This window comes from Crocodylus siamensis, chromosome 5 (assembly GCF_052110815.1).
Source record: "Crocodylus siamensis isolate JL-2025a chromosome 5, ASM5211081v1, whole genome shotgun sequence".
Taxonomy (NCBI): Eukaryota; Metazoa; Chordata; order Crocodylia; family Crocodylidae; genus Crocodylus; species Crocodylus siamensis.
This window is the reverse complement of record NC_143399.1, coordinates 158628708-158656392: the sequence shown is the minus strand read 5'-3', so window position 1 is coordinate 158656392 and position 27685 is coordinate 158628708. Positions and strand designations below refer to the sequence as shown.

The following is a 27685-nucleotide window of genomic DNA, read 5'->3' as shown; positions in this document are numbered from 1 at the left end:
GAAGTCTCACTCTGGTCAAGAACAGCCAAGAGCAGGGCACAGTAGTCTCATCTGTCTTCTGGCTTTAATTCCACCAACTAGCTTTTTCTTGGTTTACGACCTGTGGAATCTGTATTGTCAGTTTCTTACACAACATCCGTATGAGATAGGAAAGGCATATAAAATATATTTTGCAAAAGAGGAAATACGAAGGTCAAGATCCTGCAACCTTCACTCACACTGAAGAGTTTCTGAAGAGCCCTATCTACTCCCTTCAGGAGTAAGGTGTTATCCAGCCTGTGGAAGGTGGCAGAATCAAGGTCTAGTGACTTGGCCTAAGTCACACAGGAAGCCTGCAGTAAACCTTTGAATCAGACTAAGATTTTTTGACTCCAGTACCTTTCCCTTAATAGAATTATGACTCAGTGAAGAAGGGAAAAAAAATAGAACACCTCCCATTTGTTTTGGGGTGACATAGAAAGTTTGTGATGGTTCTTTTAGTGGCTTATGTGAAATCTGATGGTGGTCTTAGTTTTGTTCCTCATACCCAATGACCTTCTGGTCCTGTCTTCACAAAGAAGATTACGTATTGCCAACAATAATTGTAAACAATACTTCCCTTCCTTGTACAATTAAACTGATGTGAAAGATTGTTTAGCTTTTAACACAGAATAAAATTCATGTGACATGATGGAACATTGTGCCTGACACTTTATGGAACCATATCAACTGTTTTTTCCTGTCTACATGTTTTAAATATCATTTGGTTATGACCCCAGGGACTCCAGTTGCTTATCATCACTGTCAGCAATGGGTCATTTTCCCTGTGTAATCATTGTAATGAAGATAAAGGCTGAATTGGCATGCTGGCTGAATTAACTTCTGCTGCTAGAACTAGTTTCTTGTTAAAGAGCTGTGACCCTTTAGCAGGAGGAAGCATGATATGCTGCTGCCCATGTCTTGTACTATAGAAAAATGCTGGCAATACCAGGCAAAAAACAGACAACCAGCTTGATGAGAGACATACTGGGTTGGTCTCTGACTCACACCAAAACAGGCCTAGTCCAGCTGTTTACACATAAAGCTTAAATGGCAATTAAGTTGAATGGGCTGTGAAGTTGTTCCAAGGTGAAGTGTTAATTCGAATAATTCACAGGTGCTTAATGTGGGACTGTCTGTAAGATCTGGCTTCAGTGCAGCTCAAAATGCTCTGGTATGAATCAAACTGCTTGTCTGTATGTAGCCCCAGATTCAAATTTACAACAAGCCCCTTTATAGCATTCTTGTAGGGTTAAAGGGCCTTAGAGCGGGCATAAATCAGTGATTCTTAACTGGGGTGCCACAGCAACTTTGGGGTGCCTTGAGATCCTTTTAAGCATGCTGCAAGGTGTTATCAGTGAATGTGATTCACAAGATAAACCCCAAGATTTCAAATAGAAATCTATAGTTCTAAGGTCTTTGCAACAGAAAGCTCTTATTACTTTTCTGTAGGCAAAAAAAGAGTGAAATCTAAGAGCTGACATTTTCCAAGGGGTGCCTCCAATCTGTCCAAGGGTCCCTCAAGTCTATCAAGGGATGCCTCATGTCTAAAAAAGTTAAGAACCAGTGGTGTGAATTTAGGCTCCTTTAAAGTGTCAGCAGTGTAAAAAAAACTGCGGGTATAAATTAAATTTAATCCCTAGGTTCTACACCTGCTTACAGATGTGGCGGGAAAAAAACTTAAAGAGAAAGCATGTCAGTTTGACCTGGTTCGCCCAACATCTATTTAGATCGTGCACTTCAGCAGGACTTTTGTGCATTTTTATCTAAAGTTGACTCAATTCAGCTATTAGAGTGCCAGAAAGCTTCACTGATGCCTGTAGTCTACACAGACATTGAGCAAGCTGCGTCAAATTAACGTGATGCCTCTTCTGGGTGTGCACTGCACTTGGTGCAGGGGCACACCAAGCTGAAAATAAAGTGCTGTTTTGTTTGGTTTGTTTTTTCACAACTGTAAGCAGCCTAGGTGATCAGCCTGACCCCTTTATGATACTGAAGTTAGCTTGAAGGAAACAATCTGGGTCATTAATTTATGTCTATTATCTTACGTGTACACCACTGTATGGTTTTAATCTTTTTCTCTTTCCCATTCAAAAATTAAAGCACACCAGAGGAGGAAAAGGAAAACCCCAAGGACATTTCATCTTCTTTCTCACACACAAAGCTACTTTCCAAAGAGTTCTTTAAGAATCTGCTAAGGATGAAGAAATACTATTGGAAAGAATTTGGCTAGCTGTCATTAAACTTTAGGATCCTAGGAGCCATGCTGTGGCACTGATATTTAAATGGCGAGCTCCATTAGTTATCAGTGAGGTGTTCTGCTTAAAAATGATGTTGCAATATAGCCATTGGGTCTTATTAAATTAAAATGTAAACAAGAATGAATGAAACATTTGATCAAGGACATGCTGGAGGCAGCACATTTTTTAGAATCCAATGTTCTGTCTGTAGCTGTTCACACTAATGTTTGGAGGATATAAAATCCAGTCAACTAAGAATGGTGTGGTACATTGGCGAATCTACTTTTTAGTGTTTTCTTTTGGATAGCTTAACCACTTAGAATGAATATGGATCACCTCAAGCATCATTTGGTTTGAATAATTAAATTACAGATTACTCCTGTTCTGTACATAGAAAAGTTGTCTCTACTATACATTTCATAATACATCCTCTGTGATTAATGTTCAAGACTAAACTGTGTATATGAGAGAGGCTATACTGATTATTGTTATTACTGTAAGTCTTAAGTTTGATGACATTAATGAAATATATAAATAGACTGGGGTGTTTTATTCACAAATACATACTTACTGTCTGCTACATACAATGTGAACATTGTTAAAGTCTGATTTTGACCATAAATGAGCACCAGGTATAAATGGTCACATAAGACTTGTACAAGTCAGACTCCACAGAAAGATTGTTTTTTTAATGCTAAATATTGCTGCCAAATTTTTATGGCATTTGTTTTAAATCAAATAATGTTTTCCCACTGTATGAGATTAAATGCTGTAATTCCTCAAAATGTGTGCAGTTTCATATACGTTAGAGCCAGAGATGATGCATCTTTTTAGCACTGTTTATTTTTGTACAAAAAAACCCACAAATTTGAAAGGAAGTCATAACTTTCATTTGATTGCACATTTTAAACAAAAATAATACAGAGTATAGCATGTACAAGGCATTTTTTTTAAAGTTACTTGCAAAATAACATCCAAAACTGTTGATGTCCAAATGTACCAAGAATACCAAAAACATCTATTTTACATTATCTACAAAATGTGTGGTATATCCTAATCCAGCCACAAATCATAGGAAAATACTTTGATACATGAAAGAGCTATAAAACATAAGATGAACATTTAAAAAAAAAACTATGTAAAAGCTCATTAAATAATTACATTGACAAATAAATAGTTTATTCAGCTTTCCTTTTCAAATGCTGCCATGCATAATTTAAATTTTTGGTATACTGATATACAAGAGCATGCAAGGCATTGTTTTCTTAGAATTAATCTGAAAACAGTTGCTGGCTATCATTAAAAGAATGTGTCAAAGTGTTATAAAATATGAATGAGAAGGCAATGGACAACAATTAACTCTCCTTATGAAAACCTCACAAAGCACCTTTCTAAAAGCCAAATTTAAGTGAATGTTCATGGCAACAATTCTTTGCCTCCATGCCTCCGGTTCAAAGGATAGGATTGGAAGGCTTTTGGTATTCTCCATCTTGAGCATATGAAAATGGCCAAGAAAGTCCTTATGCACAGAATGCCCTTCTGAGTTTGGTCAAGCAAAAAAAAAAAAGAAAAAAAGAGCATGTGTGGTTAAGTGATAACATAGCAATGGCAGACTTGTCTTTTAAGCAGTCATATCAATGAAGAGAATGGTTCCAGGCGAGTTCATTTATGGGGACACGTCTGACTTCTAACTTGTACTATGCTTGCTGCTTTTACTGACTCTTTTTCTCTCTTTGTGATGCTGGATGGGCTTAGCCTGAGAGGCTCCCTCGAAGTTGTGGCTGGACTCATTGTGCTGCCTGGTGTACCTTTTGCACTTGCAGGCTGTGACAACAGTTATTTTGTAGGTTCTTATGCTTCCGTCCTGGCACTGGAGCTGAATCCTCTGGGTGCGAGTTTTGTCATTGACACACCTCCATTCTTGCGAGCTCCTCCTGCTCCAGTACTTGGTTCCATAACCTCCCCCAATCCAGTTGGGGAGCAACGGCAAAGGGAGGCATTCACCAGCACATACCAGCTCTTTCAAGGGGTTTATGCTGGTACACTGGCCATCTGAAATGTACTTGGTGGATCTCAGTTCCCGACAGCCAACTTGAACACGATCTGCAGAATGCATAGAACAAAAACACAGACTCAGAAAAAGAAGATTTCCTAAACCATTCTTCAGGTTGCCAACCGTGTTCAAATGAGCAAGGCCAGTACAGCAATGTGACATGGATTTAGACAAACTGTTGGAGATGGTCTTTCATTATATGTACATGTCTAGCCCACAGTGGGTGTCAATCTGACAGGGCCTTCTGGGTCTTACGAAAGGGCAAAAATAAATAAATTGTGCTAAGCACTGTAGTAGCTATCATTTTGGTGATGCTTCTTAGCCTCTTGAAGGCTCAGATCAAGTGTAGTGGCTTCTTAACCTGGCAGGGGAAATACCATGCATGTCCAAGAAGGTGGTTTTCCTGAACCGCTTTTCAGGAGAACTGCTCTTCTGGCATGGTTTAGTACCCACCAAGGTGCAGTGGCATTAAGCCCAGGTTATGGGAATGGGAGTCTGCTCTATTGCTTGCTCTGAAGGCCTTATGGCTGAGGGCAAGCAAAACTTGGGGGCAGCCAAACCCCAAGCCTCTGGGCTTGGACCTGCACGCAAGATGCCCACCAAAGGTTTCGGAGACCTCCTCCACCCACACCTGGGGCTTCAGAGGCTTGCCAGTTATAGGGCCACTTATGGTTCTGGACTCTTGGATTTGAAATTCGTTTTGGCCAATTTGGCTTTGGATACAAATTAAAATTTAAAAAAAAAGTTAGTATTTTGGTGAAGGAAGGAATTTCATTTTCAGGCCTCATTGGCAGGCTCTTAATCATCTGGAAGGAAGAAATTACCCTTGGGCTGAAATGTCTTTTACTTTTCTTAGCCTGGAGGGAACTTACTTTGGGATGCTTGGAGAAATTCTGATGGATCATTAGCATGAAAAATACTGTTTCTATGTGGTCTGGGGAATTATTCTAATACATTTAAGGAAATCACAAATACATATTTTCTTCAACTTTCCAATTTATGGATTTACTCACCAGTGAAAATGGTTTTTTTTCAAGCCATATTTATATGAGAAATAATAAAATCGAAGGTGATCAAAACTTATATTCTGTACCTGATGTTTGAATTATTAGCAAAATAACAGTGGTGTTTTTGCCTTAAAAACAACTTTATCTTTGTATTTACACTATTCCTTATACTTACCTGTACTTGATACAAGGAATATTGCAAATCCTGAGGCAACATTATTTAGTTCTCCAAGGCAATTGACACAGTATCAAAGTGCAGAGCTGCAAATAAAAGCATGCTTGTGCCTGCTTGTATATGCAGCTCCGCATGCTGCAATAAATACAGATGTTTATTTGTATAATTACCCTTTTGAAATTAACCTGGCACAATGCACTTCATTTTAATGTGTAATCCTTGGCTGGCTGTTCTACCTCTTTTTAATGGAAATTTTACCGTGGGGTTGGAACACGCATATCATTATTTCAGGCTTTTAAAACAACAAGTAATCACTCCAAAAATGTTAGAGCAAGCCACAAGAGGATCTGAAGGTACCTACGCCCATCAGTGTTACAGGATGTTTCTGTTTTCACTTAGATTTTTGGAAGCACACTCTAATCAGAGCCATGGGTTAAAATAGCCTCACTTTGTCCCTCTTCCCCATTGCTTCCAAGCTGTTGCACTTTTGAGACTGCTCCAGAAAGTCTGTTTGCACAAGGACTGGTTTCTGGAGTGCTGCATACGCCTGAAGGATGCAAGCTCGGCTTCCTACAGCTGCGCTCAGGAATGTACCTGGAAGCATCTTGTCATAGCTCTGATTTGTCTTTCCTTCTCTTGTTATGTGTATGCAAAGTCAGCTTTCCTACAGTGACAGTTCACTGACAATTGATACCTACTGGGCTGCAGAAATCTAAGGAGAAAATATTTCCTGCCACCCACCTATAGGAAAGCTGACACATCTCAGCTTTTCTGAGGGAGCCTGCATTCACGGTGTCCTTTTGCTTTCCCTGAGTGCAGTCACTTTTCCCCAAGGCATGTGGGTGTGTGGCATTTCTGGTGTTTTTTACCTTAAGGGAGTGGTGATGGAGAAGATGGATTTGGCTCTTCCTACCTCCAGTTCAGGAAAAAGGAAGGGGGGGCGGGAAGGGAAATCAAAAGGGACAAGTTGGAGCAGAGATGAGAGATGGGGGAACCAAGCAGGTAAGGACGAAGCTAGGAAGCCAAAGGGGAGAGAGCTGGATCCCAAGGCAAAGCTGCTTTGATATTTCCGAGACTCACCTGGCTCCCGGGAGCGCCTGGCAGCGGCACACACCACAAGCCAGGTGATGCTCAGACTTTATTAGTGCAATCCCCTCTATAGGCACTACTCCAAAGCACACCCATCAAGGCAACAATTATAGTTCTTCAAATAAAATTGTCGATGACTTCTTTTCGAATCGAATTTAAAACGATCGCTTCTAAAAAGCTTTTGTGCATGCAACATGGGGGGCGGGGGGCAGACTTCATCGCCCCGGGGCTGCTGCTGCATCCCGCGGGGGTCAGGGGGTCCCGCCGGGCAGGGCTGGGGTAGCTGAGCTCGGGGTCGCGCCGGCAGGGGCAGGGGCAGGGGCAGGGGCAGGGGGGCGATACTCACCGCTGCGATCCAACGCAGGGCGGCTGTAATGCCTGCCTCCATTCCTGGCTTGGTTCAAGGTGCTGTTGGTGCCGGGGCTCGCCGGGACAGGCTTCCCCACGTGCGCATAAAGGATCTCGGTGGCATCGTTCTTGAAAGCCGGGCAGGTCTGGGCGAAGAGGCAGGCGAGGAGGGCGGCCCGGACGGGAGCGGAGAGCATGGCTGGCTCAGCCCCTGCCTAGCAGAGCTCGCGGAGTGCTCTCCCCTGCGCTCCTGCCCAGCAACTCTGCAGCTTGCAGCTTCAAGTTTTCCCTTATATATCCGCAGGCGCTTGGCATTCATTCAGGTGTGAAGTGGATTGATTCAGAATGAAAACACAAGAGAAGGGGTGGGCTGCCTCCCTCCCGGCCCGCACAGACATCTTCCCAATGGCAGAGCGGGCTGCAGGAGAGGCGGAGCCAGCTCTTCTAATTGCAGGATCCCGGGCTGGGGCTTCGGAGGGGGTCAGGAAACTCTGTGAACTATCTGGCAGCAGAGACACAGACTGCACGGGCTCTTCTGCCCTTTCCTATGTCCTGCGCGGCTGGGATGTGCTTGAAGCCAAGTGTCAGCATTGCCCCTGTTATGCGGAGTTACCAGTCCTAGAATGTGCTTTGGAGGAAACTTTGTCAGCTGAGCAAAAAAAAAAAAAAGCGGGGGGGATGCTAGAGGTTGTAGAACTCACAGAAAACTGCAATGTGCACCCAATCCACCTAAAAGACAAATTTTTAAAAAATACCGTCAATAATTTATGGCCTTGCCTCCAGATAGATTTAAATAATGCAGCTTTGATCAACACGGAACATCGCTGGAGAAACCACTTGTGCTAGGGGGTTCGCCTCTTCCCAATGTGCAGAGTTTCAAGCACAGGCTTCTGTGTCACTACTGGTAATAAGCAATTCCTCTAGGCTTCTCAGTCCACCTACATCCATATTCATGTCCCTTCATTAGACTCATTCACCAAACCAATCTTTTTTAAGTTTAATACATTGCTTAAAGTAAAACCTTTTTTTAATTTTAAATGTATTTTTTCATGCAATAAACTATCACAAAGAGCAAAGAAAATACTTAATTTGACACATTTTCTTGTTTCTCATACTGATTTGATTTTCCATGTAATTTGGCGTACAACCTATTGGCTAAACTCAGCTAATGGTGTGAACCTAGATAACTCCATTGACATCAAAACCTGCTGGTGAGTGACTTTGGCCCTACAGGTATTAATTACACAAAGAACTGTGCATGTCTATTTTAAAAAACTAAAATATTTTATCAATAGTAAATTTCTTCTTCTAAAGAAGAACACAATTGTCCAGGAAATCACAACAATATCATACTCCAATGGTCAGAGTCTACTGTCACATACACTAGTGCAACTCAGTTGAAAACTGACGTCACTCAGATTTCAATTGCTGTAATGAAAGGACAACCAGGTCACAATTAAAATTTACCTTTAAGTGCCTGGGACAAAATCCCAATACTTCAGAAGAAATGAGTTTTTCTTATCAAGGACATTTGTCTTCATCACCAAGACTTTGATCCTGTACCATTGAAGTCAATGGACACTACAGTTTTATTTCAACAGGAGCAGAAGCAGATCCACAATCACCGCCCATCTGACAGGCTCTGCCTAAGGCACAGAGGAATAACAGAAGTGTTGCAAGACAGGGCAGAGGTATGCTGGAAGAGCTGTGTGTGAAGAAGCTTGATCAGTACCTGTCTGTATTATAGCAAGCCCAACCCAATTCTGGAATAACAGGAATGTTGCAAGGCAGAATAGAGATGTGTGGAAAAGCTTGATCCATTCTTGGCTATACTTGGACTAATTCCAGCCAAAGCTATCACTTCCTTACTTTAATGAACATCAAATTCACCCACAAAGTTACCGATGGTGTGAAATCCATTTTCCTTTTTATGAGCCAGTTACAAAAGAAAGGGTTTTTTTAAACTAAACTGTTCATGAATGTATGTCTGTTAGAAAACTAGCAATACTAGTAAATAATTTTTCTGTAACACTGGATAACTAAAATTATACTTTTTGAACTGTAGAAGTTGTACCTTCTTTTTTCTGTAACTACAGTTTATACAAGGCTGAATACTTTTCTCCTTCCTCTATAATGTGTTTTGTGAACTGATATGGTCTGAATATAATATAAATCAAATATATTGTTTATTGTGTAATTATCCATCGTACCTAAGGCAGCAGTTCCCAATCTCTGACAGACTGTGTACCACCAATTTAAAACAATAAAACCTTAAGTACCACAAGCACATTTTTGTCATATAAGGTAATTATACAAATCTGTTGGCATGTACCACTGCCGGGTTGTCTGTATACCGCTAGTGGTACCTGTATCACAGGTTGGGAACCATTGACCTAAGGCAAAGTATCTAAAATAAAGGCTGTACTTCCTAAAAAAGTCATAGGGCTGGAAGGGACCTTGAAGGATCATCAGGTCCATGAGCAGGAAAGACATCTGAGGTCAGGTGACCCCAGCCAGGTGACAGTCTAGTCTTCTCTTGAAGACCTCTAGGGCTGATGATTGAACCACCTCTGGGAGGAGCTTGTTCCATAATCTGGACACCCTAGTTGTGAAGAAGTTTTTCCTAATGTTCAGCCTGAAGCTATCTTCCAGGAGTTTGTGCCCATTGTTTCTAGTTTTCCCCCAGGGCACCCTGATGAATAGTTGTTCACCAAGCCCTTGCTGTACGCCTCTGATATAGCAGTAAGCTGCAATGAAATCCCCTCAGCCTTCTCTTCTTTAGACTGAAGAATCCAAGATCCCTCAGCTTCTGCTCGTATGGCTTGCTATGCAAGTCTCTAATCATACAGGTGGCCCTTCTCTGGATCCTCTCGAGTTTTAGCACTTTCTTGTTGAAGTGCAGTGCCCAAAACTGGAAGCAATACTCCAGAGGCAGCCACATCAATGTTGAGTAAAGCAGGAGAATCACTTACTTGGTTTTACTGGAGATGCATCGATTGATACATACCAGAGTTGTATTGGCCGTAGCGGTTACTGCATCGCATTGCCAGCTCATATTCATGCTTGGGTCTATTGTTACCCACAGATCCCTTTCATTTGTAGTGCTGGTCAGGTTGTATTGCCCAGCCTGTAGGTGTGCTGGGGGCAGCACTTTGCATTTCTCTACATTGAACTTCATCTGGTTCCATTCTGCCCAACATGCCAGCCTGTCTAGGTCTGCTTGTATCTGCAGCCTATCTGCATGTGTGTCCACGCAACCCCCCTTATCTTGGTGTCATCTGCAAACTTGGCCAATGGACTTTTCACCCCCTTATCCAGGTCATTGATGAAGATGTTGAACAGCACTGGGTGAAGTACCGATCCCTGGGGTACGCCACTGCCCACATCTCTCCAGGACAACACCAATCCATTCATTTGGACTCTCTGCATCCTACCCCGTGATCAGTTTCGCACCCACTTGACAGTCCCACAATTGAGCCTGATATCTTCCAGTTTTCTGATCAGTACCCCATGGGATACCAGGTCAAAGGCTTTCTGAAAGTCAAGGTATGTGATGTCAACTGCTTTCCCTCATCCAGGTGACAGCACCTGATCATAGAAAGAAATGAGGTTGGTAAAACAAGACATGCCCACAACAAAGCCATGCTGGCTATCATTCAGTATCATGCTTTCTTCAAGGTTGTCACAGATAGCCTCTTTGATGAATGTTTCTAAGATTTTCCCTGGAATAGAAGTTAAGCTAATAGGTCTGTAGTTTCCCAGGTCCTCATGTTTCCCCTTCTTGAAGATGGGCATAACACTGGCCCTCTTCTAGTCCTCTGGGATTTCTCCAGAGGCCCATGATTTTTGAAAGATCTTTGCCAGGGGCTCTGCGATTACTTCGGCCAACTCTTGTAGCACTGTTGGGTGGTGTTCATGTGGTCCTGCTGATTTATATGCATCTAATTTCTTTAATTGATCATACACCAGTTCTATGGCAATGGTGGGAATGGTGTCAATCCCGCTCTGCTCATTCTGTGCCCTTCCTGGCATGTTGTTCCCCTTGGTCTTGTGAAAGACTGAGGCAAAGTAGTCATTTAGGAGTTCTGTTTTTTCCTGAGTGGTAGTGACCAGGTATCCTAAGGCATTGAGCAGCAACCCCACATTCCCATGTTCTCCTTTTACTTCCTTCAGGGTCTCTTCCAGCCCTATGACTTTTTTAGGAAGTACAGCCTTTATTTTAGATACTTTGCCTTAGGTCAATGGTTCCCAACCTGTGGTACAGGTACCACTAGCGGTATACAGACAACCCGGCAGTGGTACATGCCAACAGATTTGTATAATTACCTTATATGACAAAAATGTGCTGGTGGTACTTAAGGTTTTATTGTTTTAAATTGGTGGTACACAGTCTGTCAGAGATTGGGAACTGCTGCCTTAGGTACTTCCTATGTAGCTAAAGAAGGTCTAATGTTGTCCTTGATTCTTGTAGCTAGTTTTAGTTTGGTTTCTGCCTTAGCTTGCCTAATCTGGTTTCTACAAGTACAGGCCATTGTCAAGTAGTCTTCCTTAGAGGCTGTCCCAAGCTTCCATTGTTTATATGCCTCTTTCTTTTTCTGTAGGAGGGCTGCAACTTCCCTGCTTAGCCAAGAGGGTTTTTTGACCCTTCTGCTACTTTTTATCTGTAAGGGAATATCCTAAAGTTAGGTGAAGAACATTGGGGAATTATCTTGTTTGAAATTTTAAACATAAACGCTTTCAAAAATGAGCACAGGGAGTTTTATGGCTATTTGCTAGGGACCTAATCCAGCAAAACATACCCTCAACTCTTATAGACTTCACTGAAGGGAAGTTAGGGGTACAGCCTCTGAATTAGAACTTCCTTGACCTCAAATGCTGGAAGTGTGAAAGGAAAAATGGAAAAAAGTTTGGTCATATCTAGTTCACTTTCCCTTTCAGCATCCACTCTCTGCCACTGTGTGACACAGGATACTAGGCAAGATGGACTTATTGTCTGACACAGTGGATGCGTCTACACAAGATTCTACATCGGCACAGTGACAAGCTACAGCAATGTAGCTCATTGTTATGATGACGTAGAATCGGTGGGCATAAGCGGTGAGCTACTGTGCAGTAGTTTGTTGCTACTATGCAGTAGGGCTGAAAACAACCCATGTGGTGCCAGAACTGCACAGTACCACTGGTTACTGTGTAGTCATTTAGTACTTGCTAAAAGCTAAAGCAAGTACTAAATGACTATGCAGAAACAACTGCGCATTCAGGTGCACATGTAGACGTGCCCAGTAAATGGCAGAACTTGTGTTCTTAAAGTTCATAATTCTTACTTAATACCTTTCAAATTGGGCTACGTAAAAACTCCCACCCCACCATTGCCAACCACTTGCCACCAGCTAGGCTCAATTATTAGAGAAGATTTGAAAACTAGTCCCCCCAAGGAGCTAAAGAAACTGTTCAGTTCATTCCTGAACTTAGTGGTTGTAAGAAAAATATCTGAGATCCCCTGTGAGGGTTTTATTTGCTCAGCATTTCTGCTCAACATGTCAGTGAGGCTCTTCAGATTATGAGATGATTTGGGCTCCAGTGATAGGTAAGTGCTCAACAGTCTGTTTTCTATCAGATTCAGGGGGTGCAATCTCTCAGCATTTTCAGTGCTTGAATGAGACAGGGAGATGGCCAAGAGTCCAGAAATGATAGAAGTTAAATTGACAAATCAAGGGATTTGCTTAGCTTTTGTGAAAAAAGATCACGATGTAGAGGTGTTTCTTTATGATCAATATGCCATGGATTGCCAGATTAAATGTCCTGTGCCAAGTTTAATCAGGTGTCAAAAGCCTAGGATGTAGAGACATTCCTTCCTTCATTTGTGCACTCGGTCTTGGACTACTACAATGTACCCTGCACTGGCTCCTCTTATTCCAGATATCAGCTACAGTTTGTAAAGAACATTGCTCCCAGCTTAGTTAGTGATATTGACTATACACAAGATCTTTGAAGTCTGTGCTAGCTTCCTATTTGCCTCTAGGTGTAACTCAAAATGTTTCTATTGATCTATAAAGCCCTGACATTGTGACAGTTGAGATTAGCCAGGGCACACCCTTAACATTTGAATGTCTGGAAAATTGAAGTGGTCAGTGAAAAGCATTTTGCTCTGTAATCTGCTTCTCTTTCTGGACCATCAGAGCCTAAATCTGTTGCTTAACAGAGCATGGTATCAGCCCATCTGTGTACAGGCTTTTTTTTGAAAGGATGATTTCAGAAAGCTTTATTTGGGGGCAAGGTGGGACTTTATTAGGCAGTTTATTTAGAAATTGTGGAAGAGGTACTTTGCACAATGCTCAAAATAGTTAAATAAAAAGAGTGTGCTGGATCCTACCATTATATGTGCTTTCCTGCCTAACTACTTTTTACACATTTCTGAATGATCCCACAATTTGTTGATAATGTCATTCATCATACTTTTATTTCATCATACCTCCAGAGAAGTTTGTCCGCAGTTATTCACACATTAAATCTTGCTTTCTGCAACTTCTAGGATGGAAAAATATACACCCCCTCATCTCAGTATGTGCAAAATAATACAATGTGTAAATTCTGTAAAGCTCATAAAAGAGAATTTGCATGATAATATATGATTTTATGACCATTTATAGGTCTGTCAAGATCCCAACCTCCATCTGCCTCAGGCATTATAATGACGTCCAAAGTACAAAATTTTTGTGCAGAACAAACACGTGTTTAGCAGCCACAGAATATCCACAGGGAAAAGAAGGATATGCAGAGACAAGTACGAATGACTAGAACAGAGGCTGGTCCTTGCACTCCCCATGATCACTAAACATTTGAAAAACAATAACAAATTCCCAACATATAGTAAAACTTGGGAAGCCGTTAAAAAAAAGTTCTCAGCGAAAAAGACCGCCCCCACATTTTACAGTGATGAAAATTTACAATTAAAGGTTTAAGTTAAAATGACAGCAGAATGGAGCAAAATATTCAGTATTATATCAGTACTCACTTGCAGACTGGTAGTGCATTATCCCTTTTACTGGTTTTGAAACATGGGTACTTGGAGAACAAATAAAAGTCCTGATGCATGACTAAAAAAAAGAGATTGATGTTTATTGTTTTGTGCCTTAAAACAGAACAACGTGCTAGGCTATTTTCTGTTAAGCAATAAGCATGTTAGTAATGTACTTCAAAGCAACAAAAAGTGTGATTTGGAGCATGATAAGATAATTAGTCCAAAAACAACATAAATTGTTGTAAATGTAACAGGTGAGAACTTCAAAGTTATTGTGCAACAAGTTTGCATAGATTGAAAACTCACAAAAATGTGAGAGATGTAAAACAAATAATCAAACCAAGGAGGTATTTCTAAATAAAATAGCATTTTCATTTTCCTGGTACTTTTAGTCTATCCCAATAATTTGGAGAATAACAGAAAGCAGGGACTTATTTTAATTAGGGAGAATGACTGACTGGTTCTAATTTATGTTTTCTTTCTCTCCTTAAGATTTTTGTACATGGAATTTTATTCAATTTTACATACTTTCATGTATGGGCAGAATAATTTAAGTTAATCTTTTACTGTAGCCTCATATTACTGTTAAGGAAGCAGTTTATCATTAAATGGGCGTGTCTACATGAGACACTTTACTGTGCAATAGAGCTAAGTACTACACAGTAGCACCTGCATCTACATGTGCAGCAGCCAGGGGGAGCTCTAGGTTCCCCCTGGGTGCCAGCCCAGCCACTGGCAGGGAGCACGGGGCTCCTGGCAGGGGCTGGGACATTGCTCCCTGCCCCCAAGAGCAGCTTGCTGCTAGGGTAGGCTCTGCCACCAGAGCCTGAGTGGGGACAATGTCCCCCTGCCCCAGCAGCACAGAGCTCCCAGGGGCAGGGAGTAATCTCCTGCCCCCTGCTGCCCAGCTGCCCAGGAACACGTTTACTTCCAGTTGGCTGCCTACACGTACCATACTACACAGTAAGTAATCGAGATAAAATTTGCTACTTGTATTTACAGGTTACAAATTTACGTGTGATTAGAGCAAATTACAGTAAGCATCTGCACGTGTAGACAGTGACGTCTACTGCGTACTAATTAACTCTGATCTCGAGTAAAGCATCTCTTATAGATGTGCCCATTGAAAAGACATTAAAGGCAGACTGGGCAAGTGCAATTATTGCTGTTTATTTTGAAATCCTGTGGGAAAATTTCTGCACAATGAAGCAATCCTTGTACTGATTCCTCTTTTTCTTCCACTGCTGTGAGAAACTTTCAGGACCCTGTTGAAAACCAGGTAAAAGGTTCTTGTTTTTAGTTCATTGCCTTGCCTTTATGTCCTCATCATTCAAAGCACTTATTGTAAACTACAGTTACTTTCTGCATGCATTGAGAAAAACAGAGGAAGTAAAAGATCATAAAGGTGAGCATTTATACAACATTCAGAATAGATCATTTATATAGAAATCATGAACAATGTATGCCTCCGGAGACTGGGGGGGAACGGTGACCACCCGCAGGCAGCCACAGCGATGTTGGCAGTGGGGACGTGGCGACAGAGAGTGGGGACCGCCCGTAGGCTACCGCGGCGGTGTCGGTGGTGAGGCGGGGGTGGGGAGGGGGAGTGGCGAGTGGCAGGCAGTGAGCAGGAACCGCCTGCATTCAGCAGCAGCCAAGTTGGCAGTGAGGGGTGGGGCAGAGACCGCCCACAGAAGCCAGCAGCCACTTTGGTGACAGCACATCTCGGGGTGGCACATACCCCCTGACTCCCCCCTACACCTCACCTATGATAGAAATGGTAATGTAAGAGTAAAGTAGCCATGACGACTCAGAAATTATTCAGGAGGCAAAGGTTTCTTAGAGTGATATCTTTTATTAGACCAACTGTGTAGTTGGGATAGAGCTAAGACAAGCTTTCAAATGCAACATATTTTTCATCAGGTCTGATCAAAGTAAGCCAGCCACAGCACAGTAAAGAACAGTAACAGGAAGGCTTGAAAGAAATTCCCAGCAGTTGCAGACAAAGAATGACTTGCATTTGAAAGCTTGTCTAACTCCAACCCAACTCCACAGTTGGTCCAGTAACAGATACCACCCAAAGAAATACTTGCCTCTCACATTTATGTAGAAAAAGAATTAAAGATCACTTACATACTTACAATTACTCTTTAAAAGAGACTCAGATATTTAAAGTAAGAGGGCTTTTTTTTATGTAGTTAGGCACCTGGAAGCTATCAAAATCAAAGGGAATTAGGCACCGAAGTACTCTTAAAAAACTTGCCTCAGAAATCCTGAGTTCCACTAACTTTGAATAAATCATTAGGGTGCTTTTTTATAATTGCTGGCACTGGGTGCATGCAAACCTTGGGGAAAAGGTGAGGAAGGGTTCGGGGCTGCACTGCCACAGCAAGGATCTGGCCCCTTGCAGCTCCCCCACTATCCACCCTTGGCACGCCAACATTTTATGAAGTGAGGTTTCAGGTGTCTTTGTCATTCTGCCCAAAATGTTGCTGACCCCTGCTCTATAAAATATTTGCTAAAAAAATCCAGCACAGTTGCAGGGCTTTTTAAGCAAATGCTTACCAAGCCTTTTGTTTGATTCACAATATAGTCATAATATTAAAATTAGGTATACAAGGTACCTAGGTTGCAAACACTTCCCACTTCCCTCTTATCCATTCCATTATACTAGTGAGGAAACCACTTTACCTCATCAGAACCAAAAAACTTAATTGCCTTGGGTCCCCTAAAAAAACGAATCTAATCCTGTGTGTTCAAGATTAGGATTCTTCTCATTCCTCTGATATAGAAAATAACATAAGAAGTTTGCACAAAGGATGCAAGACCTTAATGATCAAATTCTTTAGTCAGATGCATAAACACAATTTCCACTGAAATTAATGAAGTATTTGAAAGCAGAATCTGGCCCCAAATTAGAATTTTAATAAGTATAACTGAAAGTAACATATTCCCATATTCTTTACCTCTCAGTGCACTAACTGTTCTTTGGGCATATCCATCTTATTAGAAAACAGGAATGGGAAGATTTTCTCTGGTGAGCTGCAGATTTAATGGCTGGGTGTCAGGAAAAGGAAAAGTTCTTAATGTTCTGGATCTACATTCAGGGACAGTACAATCCTCAAATATCAAGACCCAGCTTCTTAAAAGGTGACTTTAAATATGGTATTCCACATTTCTTTCTTTCTTAGCAAGTTCAAGATAACATTTCCTCAATTAACAAAAAAGAAAAAGTGGGGGAAAAGTTTATTTTTCTTCCTAATTATCTGCACTTATAATACAGCCTTAGATCTGAAAGTCATGCATTAGTCTTTCTGCTTCATGCATCTTCATCTGTAATAATGATTGGGCAATCAGCGATCTAGTTAATGTTTTGGCAGATCAAGTTCCTGGAAAAAAAAGCAAACACAACGTAGAATAAAATTAATGCATTAGTTATTTTATCATAATGTACCTATCCAAAATTCTGCTCACATTATTAATCAATAAATCCAAACGCACTGGATCGATATGAAAACTAAACAGAGCTCTGTAAAACTCATCATTTTTTATCCTACACCATCCTATAATTAGACCTATACCAAAAAAGCAAAATAACCCTTCAAAACCATATAAACTCAGAATTAACATTACACCTGTCACTATATTTAACTCTATCTCTTGTCTAGGAAACACCTAAGGAACAAGTTTATCTTGAAGCATTAACCTGGAATGTAGCCTGGGGAATTGCATTCCAGAGCTGAGCCCTTCATTAAGAATGACCTGACACTAATGCCCTTCTGTTTAAAACAAGAGAGAGGTAACTTGGACTCATTAGCTGAATACAGCCTCCCCAGTTGCACATAGTGAAAGACAGTTTCTCAGCCATGGATAAAACATTTGGGAATGTACAGGTCAAAACCAATGTCTTAGGGTGTGGACAGATGTAGCACTTACAACGTTCTAAATACGCTTTAACCCCCCAGGACTAGGGACAGAAATTACACATAAATCGGTATAGTTGATTAGAAACCAGTTAAATCCATAACACAACAAAAGTTCAGTGCACATAGACTGGTTTCAAAATGGAGGAAACCAGTTCAAGATAGACCTGGATGGATGCAGTATTAGACTTACCGTATTTTTCGGACCATAAGACGCACTTTTTTCCCCCCAAAAGTGGGGGGAAACGAGGGTGCGTCTTATGGTCCGAAGGTGTGTGTCCCGGGGAGACGGGGCAGAGCTTGCCCGCGGAGGCGGCGGAGCCCGAGCGGGACATCCGCCGCTTGTTTACACCGGAAGCCAGCGCCCGTGCCGGTGGCCGGGAGCCGGCAATAAAAATGGCCGGCCACCGGCACACATAGTCTCTCCTGCCATAAAAACTGGGTGCGTCTTATGGTCAGGTGCGTCTTATGGTCTGAAAAATACGGTAACGGCTTTCAGTTAAACTGGTCTATGGAACTCCTGTCCCAGGTCCCCTCCCGACTCAAGTTAACCCCCAGTTCTCCAGCATCCCAGGATGCTTTGAACCTTCCCTGTAAACCCCTCCTCACAGGATGGTCTGCTAGAACATGGCTCACACCTTGCTGCTCCAGGCCGGCACCTATCTGGCCCCACCTCTGGGCTGTAACAGAGCTCCCACAGGTGTGAGTGGGGAGCAGACCTCTGGCTGGTGCCCCCACCCATAGCCAGGCATCTTTCCACATAGGGGGAGCCCCTGCCTCAGGGGGCTTTCCTTGCTCTGGGGTTCCCCAGCCTGGGGGCTACCCAGCCCTAGGGCACTGAGGGGAATCCACCTCTTGCACCTGTGTGGGCAGAGCCAAGAAGTGTCTCACTGAACCAGGGAGGGGAAAGGGTGGGATTACCCTTGGCTCCCTGGGGCAGGGCAGTTGCAGGCTGGGGGACCCCGGGGCAAGGGGTAGCTGCCCCAGGCAGGGACTCCCCTATGCCCCCATACCTGATTTCATGAGCAGGCACCTTGTCCGAGGACTCCTCTCCCCTCCCACTTGTGGGTGTAGAGCCCAGCTGCACCAGTGAAGGGAAGGGGACAGCAGGGGGTTGGTGTCATGTGCTGGACAGCCAATTGGGGATGGCCCTGCTTGGCTGAGCTCCCACTTGCCAGCAGGCTGGGATGCACACTCTAGCACCTCCCAGCTTCTGGCCTGGGCCAGTGCAAGCATCTGGCTGCCTTTCCCAAGTGAAAAGTGAGTGTCAGTTCAGTTTGTTGTTGGTCCAATTTATGCAGCTTAGAGAAACCTGTGAATATTGAATCAATTCCACTTTGGGCTTTTTGACTGTCTGTACTTAGCCAAGAGTCTAGATGTACCGGCCACTTTAGACCAGTTTAAACTTCCTGGAATGTTACAAAACCATACCAGGAAAATCAGGTACTGTTCTAAGCTGTTCCTCCATGAACTGGTTCAGTGTTACGTGCGGACACAGAGCACTCCATACCTGGTGTCCACTCAGTCCTTCAGACATCCCAAACCACACTGCTTCTCACACTTCCACACCCAAGCAATGGGGCTGCTCTGGGATATACCCAGCACTTTATTGTCCAAAAAGTTATTTGTTTCAGAGACCACCATCTGCAGGGGTGGGGAAGTAGAAAGCCTTTTCATCTGTTTTAGTGCCCCGCTAAAATGCTTATTTGAGGGTAGGAGGGTAGCCAGGTTCCAGGAGTGGGAGGTTCTTTGTAGCCTCCTGCTTGTGGCGAGTGCTTGGTTGTGCCTGTAGCAGTAAACACTTGTCAAATGCTGCGTGACTGTGGGGGAAATAGATCCATTGCACAATAGACGGGCACTTAATAGAATAGCTGTCAATTCCATGCTCAGTGGGTGTATCTACATGTCGCCATATCGCAACATTATTACTGTGCCATGTTTTAGTATTTCCTTTAGGAAGTACTAAAACACAGCACAGTACCTGCCCATGTTGTGCCATATCGGCAGTGCACATGAAGATTTCCCAATACGTTGCTGTAGTGGCAGACTATAAACAGGGAGGGCACTGCTACAGTGATGTAGCTAGTGATTATGTGTAGACTCACATGATCGCTTTGTCACCATAGCACGCTGCACGGTGATGTACTGCATCACTACATCGCCATAGGGCACCGTGTAGATGTGCCCAGTGTGAAATAAATTAGTCCATTACCTGTTAACTGCTCCTCTTGCAGCCAGCCCTACAGGACAAATTCCACATTGCACACACATCTCTATGCAATTGCTGACAATGCAAGGTACTTGAGTGCTTGGCAAAGCAGAGGACTTTTTGTAGGGGAGGGACCCAAAGCACCCAGTCCTCAAGGAACCACAAGCAGGGCTCCAGACAACCCAGGCAACCCCTCTACTCCAACCCCTGCCCCACTCCAGGTCGTTCTTCTCCTCTAGAGGAATCCTGGGGAAACTCCAGGCACTGACTCCTGGAAGGCGTGATGTTCTGAGTACTCAATCACCCCTGGTAGCATTCTGGCAGCAACACAATTCTAAAAGGTAAGGGCTCTACTTAGAATCATTAGTACTAGTGTAAAGGTGTTCATTTCTGTGCTGGGACAAATTGTGAACTGGTTCCCAATCAGTGACATTTTGGAATGGTTCATGTTTTACCTCTGTCTTTGCCCTTAAGCTGCATTTGTTAACTAACTGGCAATCAGTGCACGCCATGGATCCATTTACTCTGTGAACAAAGCACAGTTTAAGGAGGTTGCTCTGTGCTTCACTGTGTGGAAATTCCAAATGGCTGTAGCCCCAAGTACAGCACGACAGTCTACAAGTAAGGAAAGTAAGGCTAGTGTGACAAGGTCTGCAGTTGTTGTCAAGCATAACTAAAAAAAGACCTCTTTACAATTCTTACTGTTTGAATATCCAGGAATATCTGGGATCCAACAAAGCCTCCAGGTTGTTGACCTTAGTGGAAATGGGTTCAAAGGAGCTGAAATAGTCTCGGCTGCTTCTTTCAATTACTTCATTTTTACCTACACTTTGTCCCAATGAGTTCTCAACCAAACTCTGATCTATTTTGCACAATAGTGGGTCAGTAAACCACACAAGTGAAATAAATGTATTGCTCTGAGGACTAGTTGCCTACAGAAAACACTGTAATTAACTACAAGCATCGTTCCTGAATATCTCATGGTCACGCTGAAAGAGGGTGACAAAAATAATACCGTGCAGGAGAGACCCCTGATGGAAGAAAAATACTCAATACTGTCCTCTCGGATCATCTTTTAAACAGCAAATTATTACCAAAGGTTGTATTTTCATTAAAATAAAGTATAAGAGCTCTGCTGAACCATCAATGAAACAGCTACAGTTAGAATCAAGCAGCCATAGCTTTCACAGTGTCTGTTAAACAAATGTGCTATTTCATTTATATTTTGTGTGGTACACACTACTTGAACTTTTTTGAGTTATTGTATTCCACCAAAATATGCACATATACACACAGATAATAGTTTCAGACATTTGGTTTAGCTGTCAGCCTGATAAGTGTGATTCCTAGAAGATCTAAAGTTTGGTTTGGATAATGAGTACATTCAACACATTAGTCAGGATTTACCTAAAACGTAGCACCATTACTAAAGCTAGGTAGAGTGTGGGATTTCTCTTTTTGCAGTAGCTGTCAAGATTTCAAGCTTTGTTTTCACTCCATGTTGGAGCCGAACCCCTACATTTCAAAATTCTCAGTGAAAGAAACATCTGAAAAAAAGAATCATTGCAAATTGAGCAAAATGTTCTAATTCAATGTTGACTTTTTTAAAATGTGTATTGCAATACTGTGGCATCTTGCTTGGAGCAGAATTACTTATAACTTGGCTTTGGCATAAGTATTTAAAGGGTTACTCAACAAACAGACTTACAACCTGTCTCTGTATGCCTTTAAGCAAATGTAAATGGTACTTGCTTGGCCACAAGGTTTTAAATAGTCCCACCCGATGCCTGAGGTAGAGTGGAGTTTCAGTCATTAAGTAAATACATCATACATTACCTCACAGTATACCTTCAAAATACATTACCGTTTAGCATTAAAAGATAGTTTAGCTGTATGTGGTTTCAAAACAGCTTAGCAGGCAATTCAGAGGAAAAGCACAGTGTTTCTAACCAAGGCATTCAGTAATAAGGAATTATACTAAATTTTCTTGCATAAAAAGCATTGTTTCTCCCAAAAACATATGAGGGAATTGGGATGCACATTATATGGGAGAAATATGGATCCCAAGGGGTCTGGAGATTTGGCAGGGTAAGGAGCCATGGCAATTAATGATACAACTGCTCCCCTGCCACCAAATCTTCAGGTCCCAGGGCAGCACTGTTGGGGGTGGGTGCTGTAGGGCCATGGTGCCCACCTGCCCAATGCTTTATTGGGATGAGCTGTGAGGAATAATTGAATAGTCGTGTCACTACGCAGCCTTTGATGTTCTTTTCTCACCTGCCACATCTTTATGTCTCTTTTTAATTATCGGGAGTTGGATATAGGCTGAGTGATGATCTTACTTGCTCACCCTGGGGGTTTTCTTCATAGGGCTCCTCGTTCCCTTTAACCCCATCCTTACCACATCCCGGCAGATGATTCATGCCTGCATCTTGATCTTGTATAGACCAGTTCGCTGCTAGCTGTACCTCACTGGCTCACTGAAACGGAGAAGTGCCTAAGTTCAAATCAATCTCTCCAGGCTCTTTAGGGCCATGACATAAGCCAGTTCCTTACAGGTTTATAGAACAAGCCCCTTAGATCAGTCCATGCAAGAGTCTATACCATAGTTAGCTTAATTGAATGTCTCCGGGTATATGGGTCAGTCAATTTGTATCATACCCTTTAAGACCCAGAAAATAATCAACTTAAATCCATTTGTCCCCAGGTGCATGGGTAATCCATTTATATTAGTCCATTCAAGACCTACAGGATGATCTACTCATATCAGCTCATATCATATCATATCATATCATATCATCTACTTCTCCAGGAAGCAAGGGTCAGTCACCTTATATTAATCCATGTAAGATTCAGAGAACTATCAACTTAAATCAATTTCCCCACAGTGCAAGGGGAAACTCAACTCATATGAGTCCATTCTAAGATCCAGAGAATGATCAACTGACATGAATTTCTCCACATTGTATGGCTCAATCAACTTGTATCAGTCCATTTTAAGGTCCCAAGTATGATTAAACGAAATCAGTTTCCACATGGCGTACAGGTCACTCAACTCATTCAGTCCATTTTAAGACCCAGAGAAGGATTAACTGAAATAATTTTTTATGGGGTTGTTACCCTGCCTTAGGGTCCACATGTCTTCCCACTCCCTGGAGAGGAGCTTTTACTCTTGCTGCCTCCTCAATGCATCCATTGGGGAACCTCGCTTCATCAACAACAAAAAAGGTGGGGGGAAAAAAGAAAAAGACAAATTTTGACACCCATGTGGTGGCTGTTTCCTCACTCTCTCTCTCCCCACTGTATCTGGGCTTCTGTTTTCACTGTCTAACTGTCTCGCTCTGCTCCCCAGTGTGTCATGTCCTAAGTTCAGCTGGTGGTCCTCCACCCTGGTCCATGGATCTGGTTACTTCTTCCCCATTGTCTGCAAGGAGATGATGGCTAAAAAAACCTCTGGCTTCCCCTGTACTAGTTGTTCTCCAGTCAGCTGCCCCTCCCTGGGGCTGGAAATACCTGTTTTGGTGCTCCCTCCACCAATCCGGAGGAAGCACATGCTCCAAAACCGTATCTGCACACTCTCCACACTGGGCTGGCTTCTCTCCACACCTAAAGTAAATATTTCCTTCTGTCCCCCTCTCTTCCCCTCACAAACACCCCCTCCAACCAGATGACATAGCCTTACTTGCTGGATGAGGTCAGGCCACAGCTGGACTTGGCACATGGCCCAGACCTGGCATGCCAGATTGGGCAAGCACATGGGCTTGGTTCATGGCTGAACTTGGCGCAATAGCCTAGAGCCAGTGTGTGCATTGGATCAGTTACTTACCCAAACTTCAAAGTATTTTTTTCTTTAAGCTGTCAAAAAAGGGTACGTATTATATTTAGGAGCATGTTATAGTCAAGCAAATAAGGTAATTAGTTGTTTCTGCAAAATTAAACCTTGTAAGTGACCCAAACTTCAATGGCATAATCATGAATAAACTAATTAACATTCATTTCCAACCTACATACCAAACCTTGTCATTTTGTCATTCTCCAGGCTACAGAAACATCTTTTTTACTGAAAATATTTAGCAGTGGGTGACTATGATGTCAGATTCATTCAATCGCTTTAAACAATATATAAAAGCAAATATTTTACGGACATGACAAATCTACTGGTGTAAATTCAGAAGGCAAATGTTAGAATGTTCTGTTTGTTCATTTTGTTTGTTCATTTTTGCCCTTCTTCAGCTCCATCATTTTTCTCATTTTGTCCTCTTAATGCTGGGGGCAAAATTTTGGAATAGTATCAGCATTTTACATGGTTTTTTTAAAAGAAAAAGATATCCTTGCACAAAAATGGCATTGAAATGTGACTTACACAGTTGCCAACATCTGAATGTCATTTTCCACGGCTAACTCTCCAAATAAACTGTGATTTTGGCAAAAATATTGGGCTATTAGGATAGTGTCCCCCTCTCCTGTGTCTCAGCTGCACATCCTCCTGTCTGCCTGAATAGAGTGGGACCATAATATTCAACTTTGACCAGGATGCTGGTATTGGAATCTGCTGAGACAGGGCATCAGTAAGTTAGTTCTGCACACTTCCTACCACCTGCCTTGCTTCTTTCTCTCATTCACTTGCTAGACAAAAGGCTGCATTTGAGTGGGAGCAACTTCCTCTAATAATTCTTCCCCCTCTTACCTTTTTTAATCCACAAATCTGGCAGACTAGATTGACCATTCAGAACTTTGCTATCTCCCCAGCTGGTCTCAACACAGACATTAGTACTTACAGAAAGGGGGAGAGGAAGGTGTTTGAGAGAGGAATCTGGCAGAATTCCACTTTGCACACTGGATTCTTGTGACAGGAAGATAATACGACAAGGGAAAATCTGAGTGCGGCATCTGAGATACTTACCATGACTGTGAATACATGGATGGGATTACTTCTGGTTATGTCAAAAATGTTGGCAGATGTTAAATTGCCATGTGCTCTTTACAATATTTATTAATACTACCTACGGCCATTTCTGTGGTAATGTTTTTCCAGGAGGCATACATTTCACTTTTGTAGATATTACAAAGTCCAGGGTTATTCCTGTTTTAGACGTATAGAGAATATCTCTGAGGCCTGCAATGCCTCTAATACCTAAATAAACTTTTCAAGTGTGTTCATTATGTCCACTGTACAGTCTGCTTTTTTTCTGTACCATATAGTATTCACATATTTGAAACTGTGAATGAAACAAACATGTCGTACTCCTTCTGAAAAAAACCCCATGAGCATCAAACAAAATGTCCTTCTGAGCAAACACAAAAAGCATGACTTTCATTTTGAATAAACCTGCAAGCAATTCATGTTAACTCCCAGTATCATTATAAGATCTGCTAAAAAAAATGAGTTACTGGAATTAATTTATTCAATAAGAATTTAATAATGACTTTTTTGTTCTTAATTACAACAGTGGTCAGTTATTACTGTTAAACTAGTGAAAATTTTAAATGGAAATGAATGAGCATGTCATTTGCACAATAGACATAGAACAGAAGGTGTCGGTGGATATGAAAACACTATTTTTTCTTTTTGCTTGCTGAAAGTCCATGTTGTCAAAACTCTTCAGTAGAATATTTTTTGTGCAGCGATGACTTATTTAACATAGATCATGTATTTCACAGCAAGACAGAATGAAAATGTACTAATCTGTACTTTTTCTAAAATATTTAGTCTCTGGGTATCTAAGGATCTGATTCAGAAGCCATTGAAATAAATAGGAGTCCTCTGATTGACTTCAAGGAGTTCAGTTCAGGTCCACAGTTCTGTAAAAAGGTTTCTCTTGTTCACCATGTGCAAGATAAATGAAGTCTGGCTGGTAGGTGGTATATGAGATTTAAAAGGGCTAAGCATAAATAATGGAGTGGCACATTACCACTGACAAAGGAAAATAATCTTTACCAGTTACAGTATATAACTGTATGTATGCAGAAACCAATGTGGTCTTTTATTAACCTTTACTTAATTAGCATTATTGGAATCAGGTTTCCATGTTAAAAAGAGTTTGACACATTTATGAGTATTATGGTTATAAAATATCTAATTTATCTAGGTTGTTAAAAATAGTTTACATTTTTGGGGTTTTCTACATTACCCGTTGTTTATTGCTCATGTCAGTGCACTTACGTTTTTTATGTGGTAGCAGCTCCTCCTAAGCCTTCATACCAAGTGGGTTTTCTCTCATTACACCTGATAAAAGCCTAACCTACTTAGAGGCATATAGTGCAATTTAGAATCTTCATTCTTTAGAATCCGATTTCCTGTCTAGCAAATGCTCTTTCTTATGGATTTTTATTGCTGATACTATTTTGGGCTGTATAAGAGGGAAAAATGAACATTCTCTAGGATTACATGAAGTCACTGCATCTCAGTTTTAGTGCATGAAGCCTGTGTTGCTGCTGCTGCCTTTGCAAAAGTGCTAGCTTAAAAAATGTAGAGGTTTTCATGGAAGTTAGTGTTGGGGGACCTCCAGCTATATCCCACTCATGTGTAATATTGAATCATACTTTTGCAACAATTTACATAAATGTGTACCAACGTTGCTGTAAAGACCCGGCATCACTTTGTAATGTTATGTCAGAATACCTGAAATAAAGGAAGGATTGAAGAAGGCAAGATCACCCCAGGAAAGTCAGGACTGTTTATTAAAGGCTCCTCAAGGGTACCAGTCTTCCAGGTAATCTAAACCACTCACATTTCCAGATGAAAAACCTTCAGTCTGTATCTTATTGCCTACACCATACACTTGAGGATCAAGTAAACAAAACCTGCTCCCAAAATCTAGTCTTCAGCTTTGTGGCACAAGCAGTCTTTATATTGCACAGTTCCTGCACCTCCTTAGTGACAAGGCTGTGAAAGGTCAGGCCCTGCCTCCGTCTTCCCCACCACCCCGCCCCCTTCTGTGTTTAGTTATGGCTTTGACGTTAGATAGCAATAAAAAAAAAACCAACTTCAAAGTTATTCTTTCTTTAGCTCTCATGATTCTTAAGGCAATCTCATGATTTTGGGGACCTGACTCAGGCCTGTGATGGACATCTATAACCCTGGGTTCTTGCCAAATTACATTTTTTTGGCAACTGACACATAGAGCAGGACCAAAATGGGCAGAGTGTGTTTCCATGTCCCAGTCAGAGGTAGTGCAGATATGCTCTTAAAGGCTTGGACTTAACAACATTGAACATTTTAAAGAAGAAAATAGAGTTCACTGCCCCAAGGTGGATCATTAGTACCCAGTAACACAGGTTACTTCAAATTCAGAAATATGACTGTGGTCAGTCATGCACTCTTCAATGAGGAAAGAAGTTCATCCTTCTAAATCTGCCAGTTATGACTCAGGATAAATAGTTTGAATCTCTAGTGACTCTGGTTTGGAAAAAAAATTAAACTAGTAATAAATTTCCCTAAATTTTCTTTCCAAATGTTCTGCTAAACACAACCCTGTCATGGAGGCAGCTGTAATAATATAATATTTTACATTTATAAAGTGCCTTTCATCCTTAAAAATCCCAACAGGCTTTGCTAACTATATCCATTTGCCATCCATGAAGCGGAGCAACCACTGTGTA

The 27685-nt window shown here is 41.9% G+C and overlaps 1 protein-coding gene and 1 long non-coding RNA gene across 2 annotated transcripts in view; both read right to left on the bottom strand.

Annotated features, from left to right (window-relative positions):
- Positions 1 to 3081: 3081 nt before the first annotated feature.
- Positions 3082 to 7405, bottom strand: SOSTDC1 (sclerostin domain containing 1). The gene is made up of 2 exons (XM_090046855.1): positions 6929 to 7405; positions 3082 to 4361 (listed from the first exon to the last, which is right to left on the bottom strand). The coding sequence occupies exons 1-2, from the start codon at positions 7125 to 7127 to the stop codon at positions 3946 to 3948; spliced, it is 615 nt and encodes a 204-aa protein (XP_089902981.1). The 5' UTR covers positions 7128 to 7405; the 3' UTR covers positions 3082 to 3945.
- Positions 7406 to 14052: 6647 nt separating this feature from the next.
- Positions 14053 to 27685, bottom strand: part of LOC149864822 (uncharacterized) — a 42867-nt gene continuing 29234 nt past the window's right edge. The window contains exons 3-4 of the long non-coding RNA XR_016442293.1: positions 21491 to 21630; positions 14053 to 17340 (exon numbers count right to left, since the gene is read on the bottom strand). This is a non-coding gene — a long non-coding RNA (uncharacterized LOC149864822). The remainder of the gene's footprint in view (positions 17341 to 21490; positions 21631 to 27685) is intronic.

Bases quoted from the DNA above. Each gene is read 5' to 3' on its own strand.
- SOSTDC1 (XM_090046855.1), bottom strand. From the start codon at position 7,127: ATGCTCTCCGCTCCCGTCCGGGCCGCCCTCCTCGCCTGCCTCTTCGCC. The intron at 4,362-6,928 runs GTGAGTATCGCC...TGCATTCTGCAG, and splicing joins CCCTGCGTTGGATCGCAGCG to ATCGTGTTCAAGTTGGCTGT.